Source organism: Myxine glutinosa, chromosome 4 (genome assembly GCF_964187855.1).
Source record: "Myxine glutinosa chromosome 4, kmMyxGlut1.1, whole genome shotgun sequence".
NCBI classification, from domain to species: domain Eukaryota; kingdom Metazoa; phylum Chordata; class Myxini; order Myxiniformes; family Myxinidae; genus Myxine; species Myxine glutinosa.
The window spans coordinates 39,310,773-39,336,544 of NC_136264.1; the positions used below are offsets into that span (position 1 = coordinate 39,310,773).

Sequence of the window (25,772 nt, forward strand, 5' to 3'; positions counted from 1 at the left end):
ATGTTGGTTGAGGTCCAGTCTTGTGATTTGGTTGAATGTTGCCGAAGGCAATCCCTGAGCTCCTCACCACATACAAGGCTTTCATCCGCATCTCAATGGAATACTGCTCTCCCCTCTGGGCTGCTGCTCCTGCCTCACACCTAGCTCGTCTTCACGCTGTTGAAATCAAAGCGTTCAGAATCATTGGAATCTCCCGCGATGAAACTAACTCCAAGAGCCTTTCACTCACTCACCGCAGGCAGGTTGGTGGTCTTTCCATCTTCTACTGACTCCTCTCTGGCCTTGCCCCCCCCAGCTCTCTCTGGGCTCTGTCCCCCAAATATTCCTACAGGTCGCACAAGATCTTATGCAACCCTCTTATGGTTAAACTGCCAAAATCAAGACTCTCTGCTCACCTTCACTCCTTCATTCCCCTTTTCTCCCGCCTCTGGAACAAACTCCCACACTCTCTTCAATCCCACTCCACCCTCCAGGTCTTTAAAACAGCTGTTCACCACCATCTCTTATCTTCCCCCATCCAAAACCTTGATCTTTTCTACCCCCGCTAATTTCACCCCAAATCCACTTTTTTGAAATTCCAACTTCTGTCCTGGAAGTCCTTGGTATCCTTGTGTTTTATACTTCTCCCACCCCCCCCCCCTCCCACTCCTCCTCCCCCCAAGCCCTCTCCCTCCTACACATCTCCCTGCTCTCAAATGTTGTGTTTGTGTGCTTCCCCTTCTCTCCCCATCTTGTCTTCCGCTCCCTCGTTTTATATATTTTGTTTGTCTGGTTGATTTGTTTGTGATATAAATGTTAGCTCTTTCACGAGCCTTGATTCAGTATACAAAAAAAAAAAAAAAATCCCATTTCGTCTTGCGCTGGTTATCCCGAGGATGCTCCAAAACTTTCTGCCTTACTGCTGCAATGTTCATTTCCGATCGCCCAGTGTGCCTCCTACCAGAATTCTTCTTGTTGCCGTTGAGGCTAGTGCCATGCTCTTGGTATTTTCTAACATTCGCCGAGATGGTTTTGGCTGCTGGAGGCTCCCGTTCTGGGAAACGTTCCCTGAACGCATCACGAGTTCGCTGCAAACTTCCAGTTTGGTGAAAGGTTGTAACCACGAAGGTCCGCTGTTCAGTCGTAAGTTGAACCATCTTTTCAATGACTCAGACTGTCTCTAAACCCATACACTGTAGGCCCATCTTAAATACCCATCTTAAACAAAGGATGACGCAACCGACGATTACCAGACCAGCTTAACAATTTTACATAATCAACTTGGCAGTCGACAAGTAATGCGTCCATTTCAAACTGTCTTGCACCGATTAGCCAAACTTGTAAAAATGCGATTTGAACTTGTCATTTTCAATGAACATGTACTCGGTCATGTGTGACAGCAATGATGCATGAAAGGCATCAATGGAAAGCTGAGGATCTCCTCATAATTGGTAAACCACATGTAAATTGTCAAACGAAATAACCTTTGCATATCAACCCCTTGAATTCGGATTTGCTTTTTTTTGATACGCAATGTATATACATACTGTATATATTCATATAGTTTGTCAATGTTAGTTGTACAACTTCTTTTTTAAAGTATAGTTGTTCGTTTTTTATTTCATAATGGAATCCCCATTGTCAAATACACCGTAAAATAATAACCTCAATATTATTCTCTGCTCTAATGTCTATCTTCGGTGTTTGCCAAAATAAAACAATTGTGTGAGTAATCTCTATTAAGCTCTTCTCAGAAATCTATTGAACAAAATGTAAATCGCGAACCTACCTTTCACAACAGAGACTTCCACCAGCTGATGGTCAGAGCTGAGGACAGAGTCCTGCAACTCATCATCCTCTGTGAAGGTGTTTGGTCTCATGTCAAGCGATGGGCTGAAAGATGGCCTTGAAGGGTGAGCTTCACGATCTAGAGACTTTTCATAAACTCTTGGGCTGTGCTCACTGGAAATCGAAATGTTATTATAATTGGGATCATATAATTGAGAAGTTGTTTCATATGCTGGCCCAGTTCTGGTGTTCATATTGCATCTCTCATCATGTGGTTGATAATTTGGGTCCTGGGTAAGGTTGCCATGCCGAAAACTAGAGTCATGGGTTGTGTCAAAAGGATACAAAGGGGAGTCATATCCAAACAGATCAGGAACAGATTTGGCAACTCTGGAGTTGGGGTCATGAGTTATGGAGTCAATGGGTAACGGATAACCACGACACAGATCAAGGCGAACAGTGGCACCAATTGGTGCCGTTCGGAGAAGGTCCACCACCTCTGACTGGGTTCTGCCCAGGACACACTCCCCATCCACATGTGTGATTACGTCTCCTAGGGATGGTGAACATGAAAGGAAATGGAGGCAAAAGCTTAATTTGCATCAGGAGGAGGTTTGAAGATTTTCCATTGATTTATCAATTGAGTCTGATATCACCAGTGAGTGGTGGGTTATACAAATGAAAAGCATTTGGCAAAAAAACCTCATGCAATGTTGCGTTAAAGAGTATACAGATCTTGCCAAAGGACTTGCATCATAAAGTTTATTTATGTTGATCAATGAAGGCAGAAAGCATTTCTTTTGTAAGTCCATGTATTTTCACCTTATGATGAGATGCTTTTTCGACTTCCGGTCCCTCGAGCGACGGGGCTTGCTTCGATCTCTCCACGGCATCAAAGTTTTAGAGTTTTCCCGTTCGTTTCTTTGTCAAATTTCCGCTGCGTATTTTGTTGTGTATGTGTTATTGTGTGTTTCTATTTGGTTTTGGTTTTGTAGTTGTTGCAAAATTTGTGTGTAATTAGTCGTTTCTTTGTTCGTGCCTCGTGCGCCTCGTGCGGCCTGGTGTCTCGTGCGGCCTCCTCGTCTCGACTTGTGCCCCGCCCCCTATATCTCGTTTTTCTTTCACCTCTGCTCCTGCTTTCTCAAATCCACGTTCTCACTTAGAGACTTTTCCCAGATTGTTTTTCATGGTTTTGTTTAAATATTTATTTAAATATGTTTAAACTGCAGCCGTGATGCTGACGCCACCCCCCCCCCCCCCCACCCCCCAGAATTTCCATGTTTTAAACGTTTCCCAGTGTGTACCCTGGATTAGAATAAGTACGCCGTATCCCTGCGTGTCGTAAGAGGCGACTAAGAGGGTTGGCGTCAGGAAGGGCATCCGGCCATAAAACATTGCCTCAAAAAGAGAACCATGACAATTACAACTACATGTGGGCAGGGTACAGCCTGAAGTGGAGATTGGTTTCTGAGGTTTGGGACATGGAATGTAGGGACAATGACAGGGAGATCAGGAGAAGTGGTGGAAGTAATGGTCAAAAGAAGAGTGGACATATGTTGTGTGCAAGAGACGAGATGGAAGGGAAGTGGTGTGAGAATGGTGAAGGGTAGGCAGGGACAGAAATACAAGTTTGTGTGGCAAGGGTGCCTGGAGGGCATGAATGGTGTTGGTGTCCTGTTTTCTGAGGAGTTTGTAGACAGTGTGGTGAGTGTGACTAGAGAGTGATAGGTTGATGATGGTGAAAATGATGATTGGAAAGCTCTTGGTGAACGTCATCTCGGGATATGCTCCGCAGGTTGGTCGAAGCGATGAAGAGAAGGACAAGTTCTGGTGTGCGATAGAGAAGCTGATGGAAAACGTGAAAGATGGGGAAGTTGTTGTGGTAGGAGGAGACCTAAATGGACATGTGGGAAGGAGTATGGATGGTTTTGACGGAGTTCATGGGGGTTACAGATATGGTGTGAGAAATGGAGAAGGTGAAAGGATTTTGGAGTTTGCTGATGGAGCTGATTTGTTGATTTGTAATACTCAGTTCCAGAAAGAGGATAATATGCTTGTTACATACATGTCAGGTGGGTCGACGACAACCGTTGACTACCTGATGGTGCGTAGGCGAGATAGGGGGCACCTCCGGGACACAAAGGTGATCCTGGGGGAGGAGGCTGTTTCACAGCACCACTTGGTTGTTTGCGACGTAAGGGTGAAAGGTGCGAGGAGAGCTCGGCGGGTGAAGTACCAACCGAGAATGAAGGTGTGGAGGTTGAAAGAGGTGACAGTAAGGGAGGCATTAAAAGAGAGGCTGAGTAGGGTCGAGGATGATGTGGTTGAGCTTGAAAGTGGTTGGATGTCAATGATAGCTCGTCTGTTGGGAGCCGTTGGTGAGGTATGTGGATGGACAAAAGGACCACCGAGGCACTCGGAAACATGGTGGTGGGATGATGAAGTTGGAAAGAGGATTGACAAGAAGAGGAAGAAGTTCAAGGAGTGGCAGAAGGCGAAGGGTACGGGAGCAGAAGCAGCAGAGCATGAAAGTTATAAGGCAGCCAGGAAGGCTGCAAAGAAAGAGGTAGCAAAGGTGCAGGAGGCATGTAGGAAAATGTTCGGAGAACGCTTGGATTCGGAAGAGGGTCAGAAAGCAGTATTCAGGATTGCAAAGCAGATAGCGAAAGAGAGGTGTGATGTGATGGGGGTGAGTTGCTTGAAGGATGAAGTGGGACAAATCGTTGTCGACCCAGATGGAATTAAAAGAAGATGGAAAAGATATATGGAAATGCTGTTGAATACAGAGAATGAATGGGATGGCAACATAGAGAGTAACCCAGTTTTAGGACCGGCAGAGAAGATAACTGAGAAGGAAGTTGAGGAAGCGATAAAAGCAATGAAGGGTAGAAAAGCGGGAGGGCCGACGGGAGTTGTGGGAGATATGTTGAAGGCAGCAGGACGTTGGGGTGTGAAGAGAATGACAGAGATCTGTAATCTGGTGGTGAAAGAAGGCCGCATTCCAGTGGTTTGGGAACTGAGTACCCTCGTCCCTCTATACAAGGGAAAAGGTGACCCTCTGGAGTGTGGCTCGTACCGAGCGATAAAGTTATTGGAGCATGGAATGAAGGTATTGGAAAGGGTGTTGGAGAGGAGGATAAGGAAGAAAGTGAAGATCGACGAAATGCAGTTTGGATTCATGCCAGGAAGAGGAACGACAGACGCGCTTTTCATTGTGAGGCAGTTGCAGGAGAAGTACATGGAGAAGAGGAAGAAGTTGTTTCTTGGGTTTGTTGATCTGGAGAAAGCATTTGATCGGGTTCCACGCAAAGTATTGACATGGGTATTGAGGAAGTTAGGAGCGAGTGGAGGAATGGTTGATCAGAGTAGTGATGGCAATGTACAAAAGAGCGTGCACAGCTGTAAGGACGAAGGACGGGAACAGTGGTGAGTTTGAGGTGAAGGTGGGAGTGCATCAGGGGTCGGTACTAAGTCCACTACTATTTGTAGCTGTGATGGAGGTGCTGGCTCAGAACGTAAAGGAGGGTTTCCCGTGGGAGTTGTTGTATGCAGATAATCTGGTGTTGATTGCGGAAAGTATGGATGGACTGAAGGAAAAGATGAACACGTGGAAGGAATGTATGGAGACAAAAGGTCTGAAGGTGAATATCGGAAAGACGAAGGTGATGGCAAGTGGTAAAGCATGTGGCGAGGAGGAAAGAACTGGGAAGTGGCCCCTGTGCTGTGTGTCAGAAGGGTGTCGGAGTGAACTCCATTCAGTGTACAATGTGCGCTGAGTGGGTTCATCAAAAATGTAGTGGTCTGAGAGGGTCATTAACCAGTGTGGCAGCTACATTCAAATGTAAGGTGTGCACAGAGGGAGCTGCAGATGGAGGAAATGTTGAGTTGGATCTTGGAGACGGCGTGAAGCTGGAAGGTGTGAAAACATTTTGCTACCTCGGAGACATACTGAATGGAGAAGGTGGATCAGACTCGGCAACGGTTGCTCGAGTGAGATGAGCATGGAAGAAGTTTCGGGAATTGAGTGGCGTGCTGATGATGAGGGGAGTGTCGTTGAAGCTGAAGGGAAAGGTGTATGCTGCATGTGTGAGAAGTGTTATGATTTATGGGAGCGAGACATGGGTAATGAACGTAGAGCAGCAACGAAGGTTGGAAAGGGTGGAAATGCGAATGGTTCGACGGATGTGCGGAGTATCGTTGAGAGAGAGGAAGACAAATGATGAATTGTGAAAGATGATGGGAATAGAGCCTGTGATTGATGCTGTGAAGAGGAACAGGTTGAGATGGTTTGGTCATGTGTTGAGGAAGGATGAAAGTGACTGGTTGAGAAGAGTGATGGAAATGAATGTAGAAGGAAGTAGAAGACGGGGAAGACCGAGAAAGACTTGGCTAAAGATGGTGGAAGAAGAAATGCGGGCAAGGGGGTTAACAAGGAGAGATGCAGAAAATAGGGCAAAATGGAGAAGATTGTCATGGGGACCGCAAGGCTAACCCCCACTCTAGCAGGGAAAATGGCCTTTAAAATGCATGTTGTTGTTGTTTGATGAGATGCGTGTTTATTGCTAAACCACACCATCACACCAAAGTGCATGTGGATATTTTACACATTTTTCATGGCTTTACCTAAAGGTATGTGCTCAGCTTTGGAATTGTATTTTGCTTTTTTTAACCTTTTAAAAGATTAAAAAGTGCCTCTAATATAAGAAATATGCGTCCAAGAATGAAGATTTTAAATGACGGCTTCAGCACTGTTACTTAAAAAAAAAAGCTTTTTTCTTTTTACAGAGATGAAAGCTCATAGAAGAGCTCTGAGGGTGGCAGAGGGGTGAAAATGGCACATTGAATGAGGAGAGGGTATACAAGGGAGGATGGAGAAATAGGGAAGGAGCAAACAAACAGACATAAACACATCGTACAGAAAGAACAAGAGGTTGTTAATTATTATGAGATTTATCTCATCTACATAATGATAAAGGACAATGTGTGTCAACAAGTTAGTGTGTATCTCCTCCATAACTCCAAAACCATGAAGCCGAGCAGCCCCAAACTTTGCATGCACACTAAGCGAACTCCAGAGATGTGCGTTAATCAAAACTGGTTGTTTGGATGTGTTTGAACATCCTTTTGAAGACAATTTAGGGGATGCTCATTCCCCCCAAAAAAATTGCCTTACCAAAATGGCAGTATGCCATCTTGGTGAGCCCTCTGTCACATCACTGGGTTCTTAAGCCGCCATTTTGTTTTGGCCTTTTCAAACATGCCTTGCTTGGAAACACGATCTACTCTCATGGACTAATTAAGTATGTAATCAAAATCTGGGTTCATGTTTGTAGATCGGATCTCCAGGACTAAATAACTGCCAAAATATGGAGTGGAATCTGTAAACTTTAAGACATTACCGATTCTTATAACTAAGCGTATATCTTATAACTAAGCCATAAGCAGGGCTGTCGTTCCTCCTTCTCCATATTACTAATGCATTAAACTTAACTTTTTCTACTGTTCCAAAATGATATTGAGTTAAGAAAAGATTAAGGAATGTGCCCAAAGTGTAACTTTATTGAGTGCAATGAAAATAATTAATCAGAGGGATCGCCATGAAGGCTGCCACAGCCATGCTCCTGTTACACAGACAGAGAATAGCATCTCAATTAAGCAGCCGAAGCAAAGTAAAAAGGAAGAATGTGATCGAGGAATATATGAATATCCCCTATTCTCATTTGGCTGTTATTAGGAACAGTATTAATGGTAACTTACTCGATTCTATAAAAATTAAGTCATGTGACAGACATAATTTTATTTATAATGCATAATAAGTCTGAGTGTACACCCATTTAATATATTGTGGGACCTTCACGTACTCAAATCACAGTCTGAACCATTACTGTAGCATCTGTTGCATTTTCATAGGTTGGACCAGGTGTTATTTTCTGCTGTCCCACGTACACTGCATCCCTTAGCTCTTTCATATTTTGTGGACATTGCTGATGAGCTTGCTACAGGCACACAAAAGCATCCCACAGACACTGTCATTAGACACTTTGAGTGTCTACTTGGACTTGTCGATTTATAAAATGTTTTTCTACATTTTGTGACTTCAGAATATCCAGCCACTTGATGTCAAACATTGACCACTGATGAAGTTACCCAAAGGTGCAGCTGTATTCTTTGGAATGCAAGACATGATTAAGTTTACTGGTGCTTGCATGGTATCCCAATACCTTCCAATTTTTCAGTCATATCACATATGTATTGTGGTGCTGCCTCTCTCTCCAAACATTTATTCTAAGGAACAATCCATTGCGGAGTTCTCTTTGATCTTGAGGTGATTTTTTCATGATCAAATGAAATGATGGTGATGGTTAGAGTTACACTGCCTTCAGAAAGTATTCACATCCCTTGACTTTTTTCACATTTTGTTGTGTTACAGCCTGAATATAGAATGGATTAAATTGACATTTTTGTCACCAATCTACACATAATACCCCATAATGTCCAAAAAAAAAAATTTCTTAGAAATTTCTACAAATTTAAAAAAAAATGAAAAGCTGAAATGTCTTGAGTCAATAAGTATTCAGCCCCTTTTAGTATGACACTCCAAATTGAGCTCAGATGCATCCAATTTCCTTTGATCATCCTTGAGATGTCTCTACAACTTTATTGGAGTCCACCTGTGCCCAATTTAATTGATTGGACATGATTTAGAAAGAAACAAGCCTTTCTATATAAGGTCCCACAGTTGACAGTACGTGTCAGAGCAGAAACTCGACCATGAAGTCCAAGGAACTTTCCGTAAAACTCCGAGATAGGATTGTAAAGATGTATAGATCTGGGGAAGGGTATAAAACAATTTCTAGAGTGTTGAAAGTTCCCAAAAGCACAGTGAGCTCCATCATTAGGAAATGAAAATAATATGGAACTACCCAGACTCTTCCTAGAGCTGGGCCTCCAACCAAACTGGGCAACCGGGCAAGAAGGACCTTGTTCAGGGAGGTGACCAAGAACCCAATGATCACTCTGACAGAACTATAGAGTTCCTTGGCTTAAATGTGGCTGAAATGAGAGACCTGCTGGAAGGACAACAGTCTCTGCAGCACTTCACTAATCTAGGCTTTATGGGAGAGTAGCCAGATGGAAGCCGCTCCTAAGAAAAAAAGAAAGGAAAATGACAGCATGCTTGGAGATTGCAAAAAGGCACGTGAAAGACTGAGAGCATGAGCCAAAATATTATGTGGTCTGATGAGATGAAAATTGGACTCTTTGGCCTGAATGCAAAGTACGATGTCTGGTGGAAACTGTGCATAGCTCATCACCCATCCAACACCATCCCTACCATGAAGCATTGTGATCGCAGCATCATGCTATGGGGATGCTTTTCAATGGCAGGGACTTCAGTGGCAGACATCCCTACCATGAAGACTTTAGATTGTGGCAAAGATATATGGCCCAACAGGACAAGGACCAAGCATACAGCCAAAGCAACACTGGAAGTGTACAAATGCACTCCCAAATATCTAAGCCCATTGCGACTCCGGTTCAATTCTTGAAAAAGTGTTGGGAGCTCCATTATCTGCATTGGTCCAATCAGAAGCCCAGAGCTTTTTCTCCAATTGATTGCAGTGGACGATGCCGCTGAATAGACCTGCTGACAATCAAAAATGGCTTGCATATACCTTGCACTGTGGCAAACACTAGAAAGTAATCTGAATATGCACAAAGTATGAGGGAGACCCTGTTGTGTGGCACCACAATGCCTGTTTAGCCTTCTCCTCATCAAACAAAGGAAGGGTTCGATACATAGGGAATATAGTTGGCCAGACAGGGAACATCCTTGTCTTATTCTTCTCTCAAATGGAAAGGGTGCGACCAAGTAGCCATTTACTTTAACTAGGCATTCTGCCGACATGACATCGTCCGGATCATGCCTACAAATCTGCTTCCCAAACCAAAAGTTAGCAGTGTCTCAAAGAGGTAATCATGGCTCATCTGATCAAAGGCTTTCTCTTAATCCAAGGAAAGAAATCCGACTTGAGTCTGAGTCATGTCTGTATACTGTATCAGGTCCCTGACCAGGGATATGTTGTCATGTATTGTTCTGCCAGGGATGGCACTAATTTGTTTTAGAACACTCTCCGAGCCATTGAGCAAGGAGCCATCTTCGGCTAAAACAGTTGATATAATCCTGAATTGACCTTTGCGCATTTCCATCCCCTTAAGATAATTCAGGACATATTCATCCTCAGAAAGAAACTGCAACCTAGAGTGCACATACGCTCCTCATGCCTTCACACGACTACGTGCTTTAAAGGTGCTCTTCTTTTCTTCGTAAGCCTGCAGTTGAGTACCATTTCACTGGTAATTCCCTGTGTGTTGCAAGAGGTGACTAACAGCGTTGGCGGCAGGAAAGGCATCCGGCTGTAAAACATTGCTTCAAAAGGGGACCACAGTGCCCAGAAAAGGCCAACCCCTGCTCTGCAGGGAAAAATGGCCTCTAAAGATGGTTCTTTTTTGGTCCCTGCAGTTCAGTATAGGTAAGTGTAGGTAAGTGTGGTCAAGTGCTTCTCAAGATGCAGCAGTTCCTCTTCCAGCCTTTTGATCTCTACCCCAATTATTTTGCTCAATCCATGTGTGTATTCCTGACATAGCAATTTCATTCGTACCTTGCCTACATCCCACCAGAGTTCACTTGAACAAAGATCTCCTTTTTTATTCGTCCAGGCTTGCCAAAAGTGAAAAAAAAATTGACAAAAAAATTTCATCCTGATCTAAGGCATTGTTCAGGTGCCAAAAACCAGGACCTCACCTCGTTTCATCCAGGGAAAACTTGACCCAGGCCAAATTGTGATCTGTGAAATGGGCAACCTTAATGCCTGAGTCACTGACACTCTTACACCAATGGTGAGACACGTAAATTCTATAGAGCCGGGATTGTGACATATGACCACCTCTGATACTCGTATATGTGAATGTTTTGTCTGTGGGGTGTTGTATGTGCCAGGTATCTCTCAGCTTTAACAGTGTTATCGTTTGTTGTAATATCTTAACAAAAGGATTATGTGGCTCCTGACCTATTCGATCAAGGGAGGGATTTAGAGTGAAATTAAAGTCTCCCCCTAGAATTACACCCTCTTCACCAGGCAAGGTGAGCAGGAACCTCTGCAATCGGTTGAAGAAACGCCCTCTTGCAGCTCCTACACATGGTGCATAAATGTTGACAAAAATAACAGCAAATTCTTCAAACTTTGCTTTTATATGTAGCAACCTCCCCGAACTGACTTTGTTTACGACAAGTATTTCAGGTTTAATCTTTGGCGAAAAGAGGGTAGCCACTCCACAGGATGTATCCGTTAAGTGACTGAAAAAGGCCAAGCCTTCCCATTGGTTTTCCCATCAGGATACAGCCTCTGGGGTTGTGTGGTTTCCTGTAGAAAGGTTATTTCAAGTTTTTCCTTTATACAGAAGGACGGAATACATCCTTACAGCCATTGACGTTCAGTGATCCTATTCGTAAATTGGATGTCGCCATTGTATAGTGAGAGTTATATTCCTGTGAAAGGTCACCATCTTAAGACAATTCATCTTCAGACCTGTAACTCAACAGCTTTGCTAGAAACTTCCTGACTCGGGCTTGCTTGGCCGAGCCTGAAGTCCTTGTTTTGTATCCATCTCTCCTCAGGACATACAAGGAATGCATTAGCAAGTTATAATCCTTCCATCGTTTCAGCGCATGTTCCACTTTCTTCCTGCTATGTAAGCTTTGTTCTAGGAACTCGAGTATTTCCTGGCTGAGAATATAGGAATGGTGTCCTGCAGGCAGTTCTGACTCTAATCCTATCAGTGACCCTTGATCCTCTTCCTCATCACCAATGCTTTCATCATCTTCGCTGTCTTGAGGTTCAATGCTCCTTCTCCTTTGGTGTACTCATGCTATGTGTCAAGTCTTCTGCCTTGTCGTTCCCTATAGTTGATATAACCTCCTTGACCTCCCCTATATACTAAGGATGACTTGGCATAGTCCTCCGGTGTCACAGAGGAAACTTCCTCCGGCGCTGATGCAGCAGTCGTTGCTTCACCTCCAGGTAAAGCTATAGAGATGGATGCCTCTTCATCAGTTGGGATAGGAAGTCCATCCTTATGCGGTGGTGCAATATATATGTGCTTCCTTACTACCTTTTCTGCACCAACAGTGCATGAAATGACATCACCTAAGACCTTGGGCAGTGTCAGTAATGTCTTTGATGCTTGTGTGTCCCTCTATCTGCCATCTGTCTGTCAGTCACACTGATGAATGCTACTTCAGCATCTTTTGAAACTTTATGTGTCCATCCTTTTGTTCAAAACTGCTTTTGCATGTGTTTCAATCATTGGTTTACTTTGAAGCTTTGTTGTAGTTATTATTATTTCCTTCAGATATGTTTCCTTAGGAACCGACATCTCAGTATCATTTGGCTCTGTGGAGTCAGATGACTCAGAGTTGTTCACCCTTACCATGCTGGGTTTACTAATTGATGGTCCCTCTTTCTGTTCATTGTTCGACATGTCCTTGGGTGGAACTTGGAGAAAAACCTTCCCATATCCTGTCGTTTGAGGAGTAGTTTATTCTTCGTCCATTTCTTCAGATTGGGTTTTAACTTTTCTTCTTCAGAACATTCGATCTTATGAGCCCTTTAGACACATTATCTTCCCTTTCATCCTCAATAACGCCAGAGTGTTCTACAGTCTCATCCTCTGCGGGTCCTGATTTTCTCTTCTGCACTCTTTTTGCACGATCCCACTATCTGCCATCGATTTATGGAAGCGGAAGAGATGAGATGAGAAGATGGCACTAAACGTTCTTGGGGGCCAACTGCCTTCGGGCACAAAGGAGCAGTTGCCTCTGTTTGGATACCTTGAGTAACACTGGGATCTTCTCTAGGCTGATCAGGGTGTTAAGGAGCTGCAACCTCTTTAATGACAGTGATAGTTTAATGATAGGGCAGTCTGCTCTCATGTGATCCTTCCCTTTTCACACATAACGAGGTTCATTTGTCATATAAAACATCTTGTGGTGCCTTCCATCAAAAGGAATAATGAAGCACCCCTCACATTCAGCATCTTTTTTCAATTCAATGGAGACTTGCCTTTTAAATGACAAGATGTGTTGTAGGGAGGGCTCATGACAACCTAAAGACACAGGCTTGATGGGTGATCTAAACACTCTCTCAGCTTTTCCAGGAAGGGCACCAATACATTGTCAGGCAAATAAGGGGGTATATTGGATATAATATCCTTGTACCAAGACTTCAGAGTGGCTGAACTTGTACAAAGAGTCCTCCCACATCAATCCCTTTCTCTGTCGCCTTATTTGCTGCAGCCTCTGAGTTAAGAAAGAATACAGCTTGTCCATACATTTTCGAGGCTGCAACTATAGTTAATGGATCAACAACACTAGCTAATGCCTTTACATATTGTTACGGATTCGTCACTTCCGTTGTTGTGGTTTTCATCCACTGTAAACATTTTTGATTCCATGTACCTCCTTGACCTTGTCCACGCGGTGGGAAATAGAGATTACTATTTTCAAAAGGTAAAAAAGTTAATGTTTTAAATGAAACCGGAACCGGACGACGACGAAGAGGAAGAGGAGGAAGAGAAGGCGGAGCGAGTGAGTCGGACAAGAAGCCGAGCTGCTTCAAGGTCCTGAGCGAAGGTTGGCGAACGAGGGTCACGTGTGAACTTTGGGTTTCCTGGGAAAGGGATTCATGCGACAGAGTTGTTGTCGCTGTGACAGATAGACCTGCATGGCGGGTTTTGCGGTTGATTCTGAAGAGAATCATTGGAGTGCCGTTGTGCCACGAGAACGGGCCGTCAGACATTTTACCTCGCGCACGATTTGCGCATCGCTCAAGGTTTTTCACTTCACTTCAACCATTTTCACCGCATTCAGACATTAATCTGGTGTGTGTGTGTGTGTGTGTGTGTGTGTGTGTGTGTGTGTGTAACGTGGGTTTTGAGTGGGAAATATGTGATTCACCGATTGGGAGCCGTGGAACGTCCATACCCGAGGGTGTGATTTCCCAGTCGCCTGGAGGGCACCTTTGCGCAGCTTTGGCAGCGTGACTGTGACTGTCATCCGAACGGGATTCTGGTCTCGATTAGACATCGTTCTGACAATCACTGGAGCGGATCGACTTTGGCTTGATGCCGGATAGAGACATTGGGAATGTTCTTCTTTTCGCTCACTTGGAGCACAGTGAGTTATATTGTACGAACCTGATGGTACCATCAAAGGAAATATATATTGGTTGTACAATTGATTACTATTGTTGTACTGTTATTCTTGTGTGATCTTAATACAATACTTGTTTGTTGGTAACAATTGGTGTGGTTTCACCATTGATCTTTGACATACAGAATAACACATCTTTCTGCCGTGACTCCTCTCTGGGCTCGGAGGTACATCGTGACCGGGGTTTGGGGAGAAGCAAGTAACAGAAATTGGGGGCTCGTCTTTGATGACAAAATTCCCAAATCTCATCCGGGATTAAATTCCCTAACACACTCGTCCGGGATAGAATTCCCTAACATTCCCAAAAATTCCCAAATTTGGAATTTTTCTAACATTCCCAAAATTTCAAAAAAAATTGAAATTTTTTTTGTGAAGGTTAACAGGTGCTAACTAATAGTCACCATGGTGTTTGATGCAGAAAGGTTTGCGGCGTCCCCTAATGAGGCACAGTTCCAAGCGTTAAAAAGATCGGAACTCTTGATATTTGGAATATTTTAACTTGGAGGTCCGAGTTAATATGAAGAAAGCAGAGATGCAGACATTGGTGGTAGAATCTCTGGTGGGACAAGGAACATGGAAAGAGGTAGCCTTGGATTGGTTACCCGAGGAAAAAGAAAATGTGGAGCTCTGGAAAATGGAGATGCAACTGCAGAGCCAGGAAAGGTTAAAAGCAGAGGAAAGGAAAGCAGAAAAGGAAAGAGCAGAACAGGAACGAGTACTCGAGGAAAGAAGAGCAGAGGAAAGAGCAGAGGAAAGGAGAGCTGAAAAGGAACTCGGGGAAAGAAGAGCAGAACAGGATCGAGAACTCGAGGAGAGAAGAGCAGAGGAAAGGAGAGCTGAAGAAGAGAGAAGAGCAGAGGAGAGGAGAGCTGAAGAAGAAAGAAGAGCAGAGGAAAGAGCAGAGGAAAGGAGAGCCGAAAGGGAGTTAAAGGAACGGGACATGGAGTATCAGAAGGAACTTAAACTCAAGGAGCTGGAATTACTGGGAGAACGGAGAGAAGTAGTATCCATGCCGGCTAGTTCGACAACTAGTCAGAACACTTGGGATGTTGGCAGGCATGTGAGGCTGGTTCCACCCTTCAATGAAAAGGAGGTAGCCAAGTTTTTTTTACACTTTGAGAAAGTGGCTCAAATGCTAAAATGGCCTGTGGGGTCCTGGACTATGTTAGTGCAAAGTGTTCTGGTGGGTAAAGCTCAAGATATATTTTCGGCTTTACCGATTGACCAATGTGCAAATTATGAGAAAGGAAGAAAGCCATTCTCAAAGCCTATGAATTGGTCCCTGAAGCTTACCGGCAAAAATTCAGGAATGCCAGGAAGAGGGAGAGTGAGACCCATGTGGAGTTTGCCAGAATGAAGGAAACCATGTTTGATCGGTGGTGTGACTCGAAGGGGATTGGGAAAGGCTTCAACCTGTTGTGACAATTGATCTTGGTGGAGGAATTCAAACAGTGTGTCCACGTGGACATTAAAGTATATCTGGATGAAAAGAAAGTACCAGAGTTGTATGAGGCAGCAACCGTCGCAGATGACTATGCCTTGACACACAGGATGGGGTTCCACAAACCTAACTTCCCGCCTAGAGTTAGCCAGGGGAGTTATGGTAAATCAGGGGTGGAGAACAAATATTCATGGAGGCGGCCTAGAGATGATTATGGCGACAAATCTGATACCGCGACTTTTAGGGATCAGAAGACTACAGTTCCAAGACAGACTTATCTTCCGGGGGGCCCGAGGCAGACCACGAGTTTTTCCTCCGGGCCTACTTGCGCTTTTTGCAAGAAACCTGGGCATTTGATGTCCCAATGTTACGCCCTGAAAAGGAAAAATCAGGAGCAGAGTCAGACTAGTTCAACTCCGAATGCATTGGCAAATGCGAGAAATCGTCCTTGGAGGACAGTGCCTTGTGAAGGTTCCCATGCCAAAGTTACGGCATCACAGAACGACCTTGTTCAAGAGGGTTACAAACCTTTTATTTCAGAGGGGTTTGTGTCACTGGATGGAGACTTAACGAACCAGAGACCTGTTAGGGTGTTGAGGGACACAGGAGCACATCAATCTTTGATGCTTGAGGGCATTTTGTCGTTGTCAGAGAAGACGGCAACTGGTGTTAGTGTTCTTTTACAGGGGGTTGGTGGCTATGTTAAAGCTCCACTTCATGTCATCCATTTGAAGTCTGATTTGGTGTCAGGACCGGTCACCGTAGGTTTATAAGCCACTCTTCCTGTAGAGGGAATCTCTTTTATTATCGGGAATGATTTGGCAGATGGTCGAGTTTCTGGTAATCCAATGTTGGTTGAAAAGCCCAATATGGAAAATAACACCGCACAGTTAGAGCAGGAGATTCCGGGTATCTTTCCATCCTGTGCCGCGACTCGTGCTATGGGTAGGAAGCGCTCTGAAGAGAAGGAGAAGGCACTGACATCACGCTTTGCACAGAAACTTCTTGTCGAGTACCCTGAAACTAAGTGTCAGCAGTGTCACACAAGTCATGGATGGAGGGAATGTTGGCAAGCTCTTTATAGGTGGACTGAACTTTGACACAAGTGAAGATGTTCTGGACTCTATTTTTGGCAAATATGGACCACTCTTGGAAGTGCTGCTGATAAAAGACATGGAGACGCAAAAGTCGAGAGGGTTTGGCTTTGTCACGTTTGAAAACACAAAGGACGCCAAAGATGCAGAAATGGATTTGAATGGCAAGGATTTGGATGGTCGGACCATAACAGTAGAGAAGGCAGGCCATGGGCGTCGAGGGGGCTACAGAGGAGGAAAACGTGGAGGTAGTTTCAGGGGTGGCTATGGCTCTCGGGGTGGGAGTAGTAGTTTTGGTGGCGGCCGCAGTCGTGATTACTACGGAGGCTCCCAGCAGCAGCAGCGCAGTTTTGGAAACTCTTGACGGGATGACTATTATGGTGGTAGCCGAGATGGGGACCGCTACTCACGTGACTACAACACCCGACTCTACAACCGTGATTACGATTTTTTTATGATCAAGAGAAGAGTTGGAAGCACTGAGTGCTCAGGAGCAGCCGAGCCAAGATTCCTACACGGATTAACCCGTGAACTCCATGTTCCTAAATGCGTCCATGCAGTGAATACTTCCAGGCTTCACCACCCAACCACCATGAAACCTGGTTCTCAGCTCGGCCTCCTTCAAAAAGTGCTATAGATTTGCTTTGCTTTGGATTTTTGATCACAACCCCTTAACCTTCATTCAAAAAATGAAAAATAAAAACCAGAGGTTGATGAGATGGAGTTTGGCTTTGCAGGAGTTCAACTTGGAAATTGAGCATGTAAAGGGCAGGGACAATGTCATTGCTGATGCTTTATACCCCCATTCCACTTATGCCGATCGACCCCGATCTGCACAACGGGAACGATCCTATTTGGAACGGGATCAATCGGCATGATCGTAAACGGAACGTCTTCGATCTTTGTCGATCGGGACAAAAAAATAGATCGGGGCGATTTTTTAAACATGTTTAAAATTTCCATCCCGATCTGAAATAGCGGGACTGATCGTGATTACAGCGTGGATGCAACGTAGTCCATCGGAATGATCGTAGTTAGAACGGCTTGATCGTAGTTAGAACGGCTTGATCGTGATTACAGCGTCGTTGCAGCGGGAGGATTATCTTGTGCCGTTTCGTCGACGATCGTTACCTATCCGTCCCGCTCCAATGCCGATCAAAGCCGCTGTATATAAATCGGTCCGGATTGCATCAGCCTCACCCGATCAAGTATTTCGACACGACAATTTTTGTCAACGTTGTTAAGTGGAATTGATAACTGCATGAGCCAAATTGCATTGCCCAATAACCCCATGGTCTAAAATTAAAAGCGGTACAAGTTAAACAAATATTATTAATGATCAATTTTACCGCTTTTAATTTTATGACCTTTTAATTAAGTGAATGCAAACTTTGATCCCCTCTACCCAGCAAAAACTTGTCAAATTTTTAGCTTTTATTTTGAAGACCTTTCATTTTGCAATGCATTTTCATCCCCTCAACCCAGCAATAATAACTTCTCCCTTTCCAACCAACACAAGGCAAACATTGAATATCAAGTTTCATAATGTTTATTGTCACATGAATATCAATAGAAATCATTATCAATGCAATACATAACAATACAACAATGTCCTCCAAAATGTCTTTCAACTCCTTCCCATAGTGTCTCTAATGATGTCTCACCATCCTCTCCTGCCATGGAACTGCACCAGCAGGGCTGTTAAAATAGAGTCTCAGTACCTCCATCTGACGCTTGGCCTCTACACTGTCCCTGTTACCTCGAACTGCCTGCTCCATCTCTAACATGTTGGCTTGATCTCTCCATTCACCAGGGATGATGTTGTGTCGATAATCCTCCTGGTCCACCTCGGCATGCTGAATACTTGGCACCGGATGCGGAGCATGTTGTGCAGACAGATAGCAGTTTCGACCAGGTCACGCACCACCTCAGGATACTGTTGTAGTGTCTTGAGCAAGCATTGCCAACGGTTTGCCAAGATGCCAAAGGCGTTCTCCACCACTCGTCGACCCCTTGAGATGCGGTAGTTGTAGACGAGTTGTTCAGGAGAGAGTCCACGTCTGGCATAGGGTTTCATCAAGTAGGTGCGGAGAGCAAAGGCATCATCTCCAAGGATGAAGAATGGCATCTCTTCATCATCGTTCCGCATGGCCAGGGGGTCGGGGAATCCAATGGTTTCATTCTCTATGCACTCTTTGAGCTCCGAAGCATTGAAAATCTGAGCATCTGACATGTGTCCCATTCCACCAACATCCACCCACAAGAACTTATAGTCGGCGTCCACCAGTGCCATCAACACGATCGAGAAGAAGGCCTTGTAGTTGTGGTAGAGGCTGCCTGAGTTGGGTGCGCATCTGAGGGCGACGTGTTTGCCATCAAGAGCTCCGAGCACATGAGGGATGTTCCATTTACTTTCGAAATCATCAGCGACTTCTGTCCATTCTTCTGGGGTGGTAGGGCACTTCACCATTTCTTCTTTGAACTCTGCAACGATGGCTTGACACACCTCCGGAATGAACTTGACGATGGTGTTTCTGCTGACCCTGAAGTCGTAGGAGAGAGTTGGGTAGAGGTCTCCTGTAGCCAGATGCCGCAGGGTGATGGCGAGCTTCATTCCAGGTTGTAGGGCCTTTCTCAGCCTGGTATCTTCTTTCTCAATCCTCGGGGTGATTCTGTGGAGGATTTCATCAAAGAGAGCAGGTGGCATCCTCACAAAGTTCTGGAAAGAGTTGATGTCCTCCAGCCTCAGTTCATTCATCAAGCGGTCGTAGTGCCCAAACTGCAATCTTCTTTCTTCTGTCAACCATGGCCGGACCCAGAACTGAGGGGCTTTTTTTTTTCTTTTCTTTTTTTTCTTTTTTTTTGTATACAAGATCGAGGCTCGTGAAAGAGCTAACATTAATCACACAGAAAGACAAACCGACACATAAAACATATAACATGGGGAGCGGTAGACAAGATGGGGCGAGAGGGGGAGGAACACAAACACAACATCTGAGAGCAGGGACATCGAGAGATCTGTGGGAGGGAGAGGGCTTTGGGGGAGGAGGCATGGAAAGGGGGGGGGGGGGTGGGAGAGGTATAAAACATATGGACACTGCCAGGACTTCCAGGAAAGAAGTTGGAATTTCAAACAAGGTGGATCTGGGGTGAATTCGTGGGGGTAGAAAAAGATCAAGGTTTTGGATGGGGAAAGATAAGAGATTGTGGTGAACAGCTGTTTTAAAGACCTGGAGGGAGGAGTGGGATTGAAGGGAGTGTGGGAGTTTGTTCCAGAGGCGGGAGAAAAGAGGAATGAAAGAGTGAAGGTGAGCAGCGAGCCGAGATTTCGGCAGTTTAACCATCAGAGGGTTGCTGGCAGATCTTGTGTGACCTGAAGGAATATTTGGGGGACAAAGCACAGAGAGAGCTGGGGGAGCAAGGCCGGAGAGGAGTCGGTAGAAGACAGAAAGACCACCTACCTGCCTGCGGTGAGTGAGTGAAAGGCCCTCGGAGATAGCTTCATCACAGGAGATTCCAATGATTCTGAAAGCTTTGGTTTCTCTTCTTCTTCTCATTCTTCTTCTCACTTGAGCAGCTCTTCTTTCATTAATTGCATATTGTTGGAGAAGTAGAGCGAGCTGCAGACGGCCATTTCTCTGATGTTGATCCATGGCTGTCTTCGACAATACTGATGATCGGCAAGCAAATCGGGCCCTATTTATACGGATCGGGACCTGAAATCTGCTTTTTAGTCGGCTTAAAGACGGGAATAGAGCGTAGATAGATCGGTTTGGTCGGGAATGACGTAGTTGAAACGGCAATAGATCGGCAGCATCGGCGTTGGATCAGTTTTAGATCGGCGGCGATCGGGAATGCATTGTGTCAGAGCGGCGGCAATCGCGAATGCAGCGTGGTTACAGCGTACGCGAGCGGGAACACAGCGGCTCTAAACGGCTTCGATCGGGTCTTCAGGGACCCGATCTACCCACGATTAGCGTGGTTACAGCGTAGTGATCGTAATCGGAGCGTACTTAGGACGTAGATACAGCGTAGATGACCAGTTTTTTCCCAAAGTGTCCCGATCGCTCCCGACCTGGAGATCGGGGCTAATCGGGGCCAATCGGCATAAGTGGAATGGGGGCATTATCCAGAGTGAACTAACTTTGGAAATTCCTGTAGGTGGTTTGGAAGTTTTGTTGCTTTATTTTAGGGAATATTAATTATTGTTGTTCACGTGAATTGATCATTTGGGTGTGAGTTTTGCTTTTGTTTGTTAAAAGAGTTTTTGCCTGCAAAGAAAGTTTTCACTATGTTCAAACTTTCTTTCTTGAGGGGGGGAAGTGTTACGGATTCGTCACTTCCGTTGTTGTGGTTTTCATCCACTGTAAACATTTTTGATTCAATGTACTATTATTGTTGTCATTTAAGGGAAATAGAGATTACTATTTTCAAAAGGTAAAAAAGTTAATGTTTTAAATGAAACCGGACGACGACGAAGAGGAAGAGGAGGAAGAGAAGGCGGAGCGAGTGAGTCGGACAAGAAGCCGAGCTGCTTCAAGGTCCTGAGCGAACGTTGGCGAACGAGGGTCACGTGTGAACTTTGGGTTTCCTGGGAAAGGGATTCCTGCGACAGAGTTGTTGGCGCTGTGACAGATAGACCTGCGTGGCGGGTTTTGCGGTTGATTCCGAAGAGAATCATCGGAGTGCCGTTGCACCACGAGACCGGGCCGTCGGCCATTTTACCTCGCACAGGATTTGTGCATCGCTCAAGGTTTTTCACTTCGCTTCAACCATTTTCACCGCATTCAGACGTTAATCTGGTGTGTGTGTGTAACGTGGCTTTTGAGTGGGAAATCTGCGGTTCGCCGATTGGGAGCCGTGGAACGTCCATACCCGAGGGTGTGATTTCCCAGTCACCTGGAGGGCACCTTTGCGCAGCTTTGGCAGCGTGACTGTGACTGTCATCCGAACGGGATTCTGGTCTCGATTAGACATCGTTCTGATGATCACTGGAGCGGATCGACTTTGGCTTGATGCCGGAATAGAGACATTGGGAATGTTCTTCTTTTCGCTCACTTGGAGCACAGTGAGTTATATTGTACGAACCTGATGGTACCATCATAGGAAATATATATTGGTTGTACAATTGATTACTATTGTTGTTGTACTGTTATTCTTGTGTGATCTTAATACAATACTTGTTTGTTGGTAACAATTGGTGTGGTTTCACCATTGATCTTTGACATACAGAATAACACATCTTTCTGCTGTGACCCCTCTCGGGGCTCGGAGGTACACCGTGACTGGGGTTTGGGGAGGAGCACGTAACAATTTGCATCCATTTGGGTAATTTGTCCCAACTCGCATTTCACTCCGTGCTTCCTTGGTAACATCTAAAATGTGTGTGCCGGCCGGTTCACACCTGCTGGCCAGGTCACACCTGCTCCAGAGGTAGTAGCAGCCATTCTTGCCCATGCAATGCACCATCCAGAGGCATGATTATTAATGGTATATTTTCCCGTCAATCGGAACGTTATTTAAATGAATAATATTTAGCACGTTTGCTTTTCAATGTTGTACTTTTGTTCACCAATGAGTAAACCCAAATTATAATCAAATGTGCGTTGAACAAATAACTTATTGGGTCAATCACCAAACTATGCAAAATTAGCATAGGAAAGTAAATGGTGATGAAGCAAAATCAAAAGGAATTCAAAACTAGTTTTGTAATAATGTCACAAATCGTGCAGTGGCAAAACTAGCACCACGCAGCGCATCGCGCTACCGTGGCTAGGCCTCAACACAAACAAGGCTAATTAATCATCCAAACCACAAAAATCAAACAAACAAATGAACTCACTAGGTTCGTTCAAAACAGGAAGTAGTGAAAGAACTGGAGGAAAGATGTAGCTGAAAGGCGAATGGAAGGGCAACTCGAGGAGCAGCAAAATGGTGTGTAGTAGTAGTAGTAAAAGTAGTAGTAGACTTACCAGGTGCCATATGTCCATCTTCTGTGGCTGGACCTCCTGGTACCAACCCTCGAACCTGCACAGGTTCTCCAGGAGAATCTCCCCCGACGACAGTGAACCCAAATCCCCGAGATGTTTTACGAAGAAGTGCCGTGACAGCAGCACCACGCAAGGTTGCAGCAAAGCCTGTACCAAGGGACGGTGCTGTGGAAGAAACAATGAGAAACAGCCTTCCACATCAGCGAAACAGCCACTTGTGTATATTTCAATGGCCCCTTAACAGGGCAAAACAAGAGAATGTTATATCTACTGGTAACAGTGATGGGAATTATTATTTAGCTTGGCCACCTGCCAAATTTTATAATGTACAGTGGAGCACCAACAATGTTGTACTTTTGTTCATGTAAGAGTGGTAGGAAAAAAAAATACTCAGAGAAGGTAAAAAGGATACAAACCTAAAAATTCACGGTCTTGCTCCACAAGATCGTTGGTACTGCGAGACCGGGGCCTTTTCCGAGATGGGTCTTCACCGTCTCTTATCCGAGGGAGGGTAACTGCAAAATAATGTTTCCTTTCATTTGCTCAAAGTCTCCTCTGACATTATAATTCACACAATTCATCCATGCAGTTGTAAACAAGTGGTATTTTACACTTAAGCCTGCTAAATTCATGTAACGTCACCTCATGTTTTTGAATTTCCAAAAGTTAAAACTACCAAAGGTGTACAAGGACGATTTTAAGATTGAACCATGGGTTGTTGAGAGCGTCATGAGAAATATCTGATAAGAATAAAGGAGTGTCCAGGAAAGGACTCCATGTGCCTTCACATCTTCTGAATCACATATATCTCGTGAGGTAGATCACCAGTGTTTTTATTATTCTTTCCTTTCCATATCAGAATACCACCAAATTGACAAATGCAAATGCCATTAAAAAATGGTTGCCCTTCCATTCAAGCAGCTCATGTGAAGCACATGCAACATACAAAACACATATCTTTTTATATACAGCATTTCTATTCCATCCTCTCCCTTGGCACAACCAGTCATAATGGTAGCTTCGATCACATGAGGCATAAGAGTTTTGACAGTGAGTCTTGTACCGTTACAGAGTTTTGGTGCATCCAAATTTTGTAGCAACATAATGGGGGCTCCCACTTTCAGTTGCAGATTGTGAGGTGGAACGCCAGTGAGCTGAAGAGAGTTTAGAAATTCTGTTGGATAGTTGACAGCATCGTCAAGATCAACTACAGTGTCAACTGACTTGTACCATGTGGATTGGTCTGGTAGCTGTTGAATGATGGTGGCATTAATATCCTGCACAATGTCATTTTTGGGAGCAAGGATGGCACGTTCACAAAGCCACTCATGGGTTTTATAATTCTGTGAGAGGCGAGGATAAACCTTTAATAGCATTTCTTCAGATGTGTTGATGATTGTTCCACAATTTGGGGGTGTTGTGACATCTCCAGTCTCAGTGTCTACTGGTAGCTGACCATTGCCCAGTTGAAGCAAAACCTTTGGAAACTGGCCTGCTGAGACATCTCTCTTAAGTGCAACTCTCATGTTGGTAGAAAGATGGAGTTTTTCCACTCGTCTCCAAATATAGGATTATTTTAGGCATGCTCTCAACTCATCAGCAGGTGTACCCTTTGGAATGCCTGGTAGAGTTTGCCTGAAATCTCCAGGGAGCAAGAGTGTGACTCCACCCATGATTTTAGTGTTACCTCTGAGATGCTGTAAGGTGCGATCGAGAGCCTCAAATGCAAGTCTGTGAGACATTGTGCACTCATCCCATACCATCAGCTTGGCCTGCTTTAGAACCTGTGCCTGTGCAGATCCTTTGCCAATATTGCACACAGTACTCTCATTGTGGGCCAGGTTGAGTGGCAGCTTAAAGGCAGAATGAGCAGTCCTGCCACCTGTGAGCAAAGTTGCAGCAATTCCAGATGAGGCCACTGCCATAACAATCTGCTGTCGTGAACGAACTTGTGCCAAAATTAAGTTGATCAAAAACGTTTTGCCTGTTCCACCAGGGGCATCAAGGAAAACAATTCCACCTGAGTCAGATGTCAACAATTGTTTGATCCTTGTATTAGCTTCTTTTTGATCTGGAACCAAGAGTGGTTCATTTTGGTGGACATACTGTTGCAGCTGTTGAATGTCATAGGTGGTTGCCTGAAGCATCTCTCGACTGAGAGTTGCAGGTTCAGTTCGTACAGGAGCAGGCAGTCCACACTGTTGAAGATCCTTGCCAGCCATGGCTGTACAGTATTTTCAATGAGTACCAGTGCTTGGTTGTACATGGCAGAGGTAAACTGCAGGTTTGGGTTTTTTGACACCTGTTGTGCTTGATACAGTATGTCTTCTGTCATGCTGTCCTGGTGATTATGCCAAAGTTGCTCAGGATTGGATGGTGAACAGGCACAGATAATGATAGCAAAGAGGCTCCTCATCTTGCTTGGAGAATGCGAGACTGCAGCCTCTTCCAAGGTACTGTTCCAGTGTGCATCATCTTCCAAGAGACCTCTTCTCAGGCAAACTTCACGGTATGTTGCACAGACATATCCAGCAACTGTCTTGAGATCCTGGAATGAGGTTGGACCATGAATGTTGTGCAGGAGGAGTCTGAGATAAAAGCACTCAGAGTTGCTGGGATGAACAGTGTAGACACGACCTAACACTTGACTGCATCTGATGTGAGGGTGTCCAGGGATTGTTGCACCTTGCTTTCTTGGCTGAAATGCCTTTTTCCCTTCTTTCCAGGTGTAATATCTGAGCACTTCACAGTAGAGAAGACTTCTAGCAAAGGAATCCTGTTTGCACAAATCAAAGAATGCAGTTAGTTTGGTCCGAGGTGGCTGCTGGGCTCGCTGCGGCGCGGTTTCTTCTGTGAAGTAAACTCTTTCCCCATTTTCCAAATGGATCTCAAGATGCATAACACTGGGGTGGCGTTCATGAATGGGAAAGTTGAGAATACACCACACAGCCTCATTACTGCTGATGTAACGACCCATCTGATATGCTGATACCTCATCATTTTTGGTTTCCTCTCTCTGCAGACCAAAGACTGCCTGATCAGTACCTTTGTTGATGTACTTCAAGACATAATTGATAGACTTGACTGAGTAGCATGCTTCAACATTGATGTGTGATTTGAAGATGCGTGAAAGGAGAGGGTTGAAGGGCACCACCCACTGGTTGTCAATGACAATTTCTTGTTGTTTCACTCTGAGAGTAGTGGTGAAGCCC

The 25,772-nt window shown here is 44.7% G+C and overlaps 2 protein-coding genes across 2 annotated transcripts in view; both read right to left on the reverse strand.

The window, feature by feature from the left end:
* Positions 1-25,772, reverse strand: part of LOC144891699 (uncharacterized) — a 1,187,956-nt gene that overhangs the window by 93,435 nt on the left and 1,068,749 nt on the right. The window lies entirely within an intron of this gene.
* Positions 1,719-24,086, reverse strand: LOC144891587 (uncharacterized). The gene is made up of 4 exons (XM_078775206.1): positions 23,624-24,086; positions 22,977-23,075; positions 22,543-22,725; positions 1,719-2,320 (listed from the first exon to the last, which is right to left on the reverse strand). The coding sequence occupies exons 1-4, from the start codon at positions 24,084-24,086 to the stop codon at positions 1,719-1,721; spliced, it is 1,347 nt and encodes a 448-aa protein (XP_078631332.1).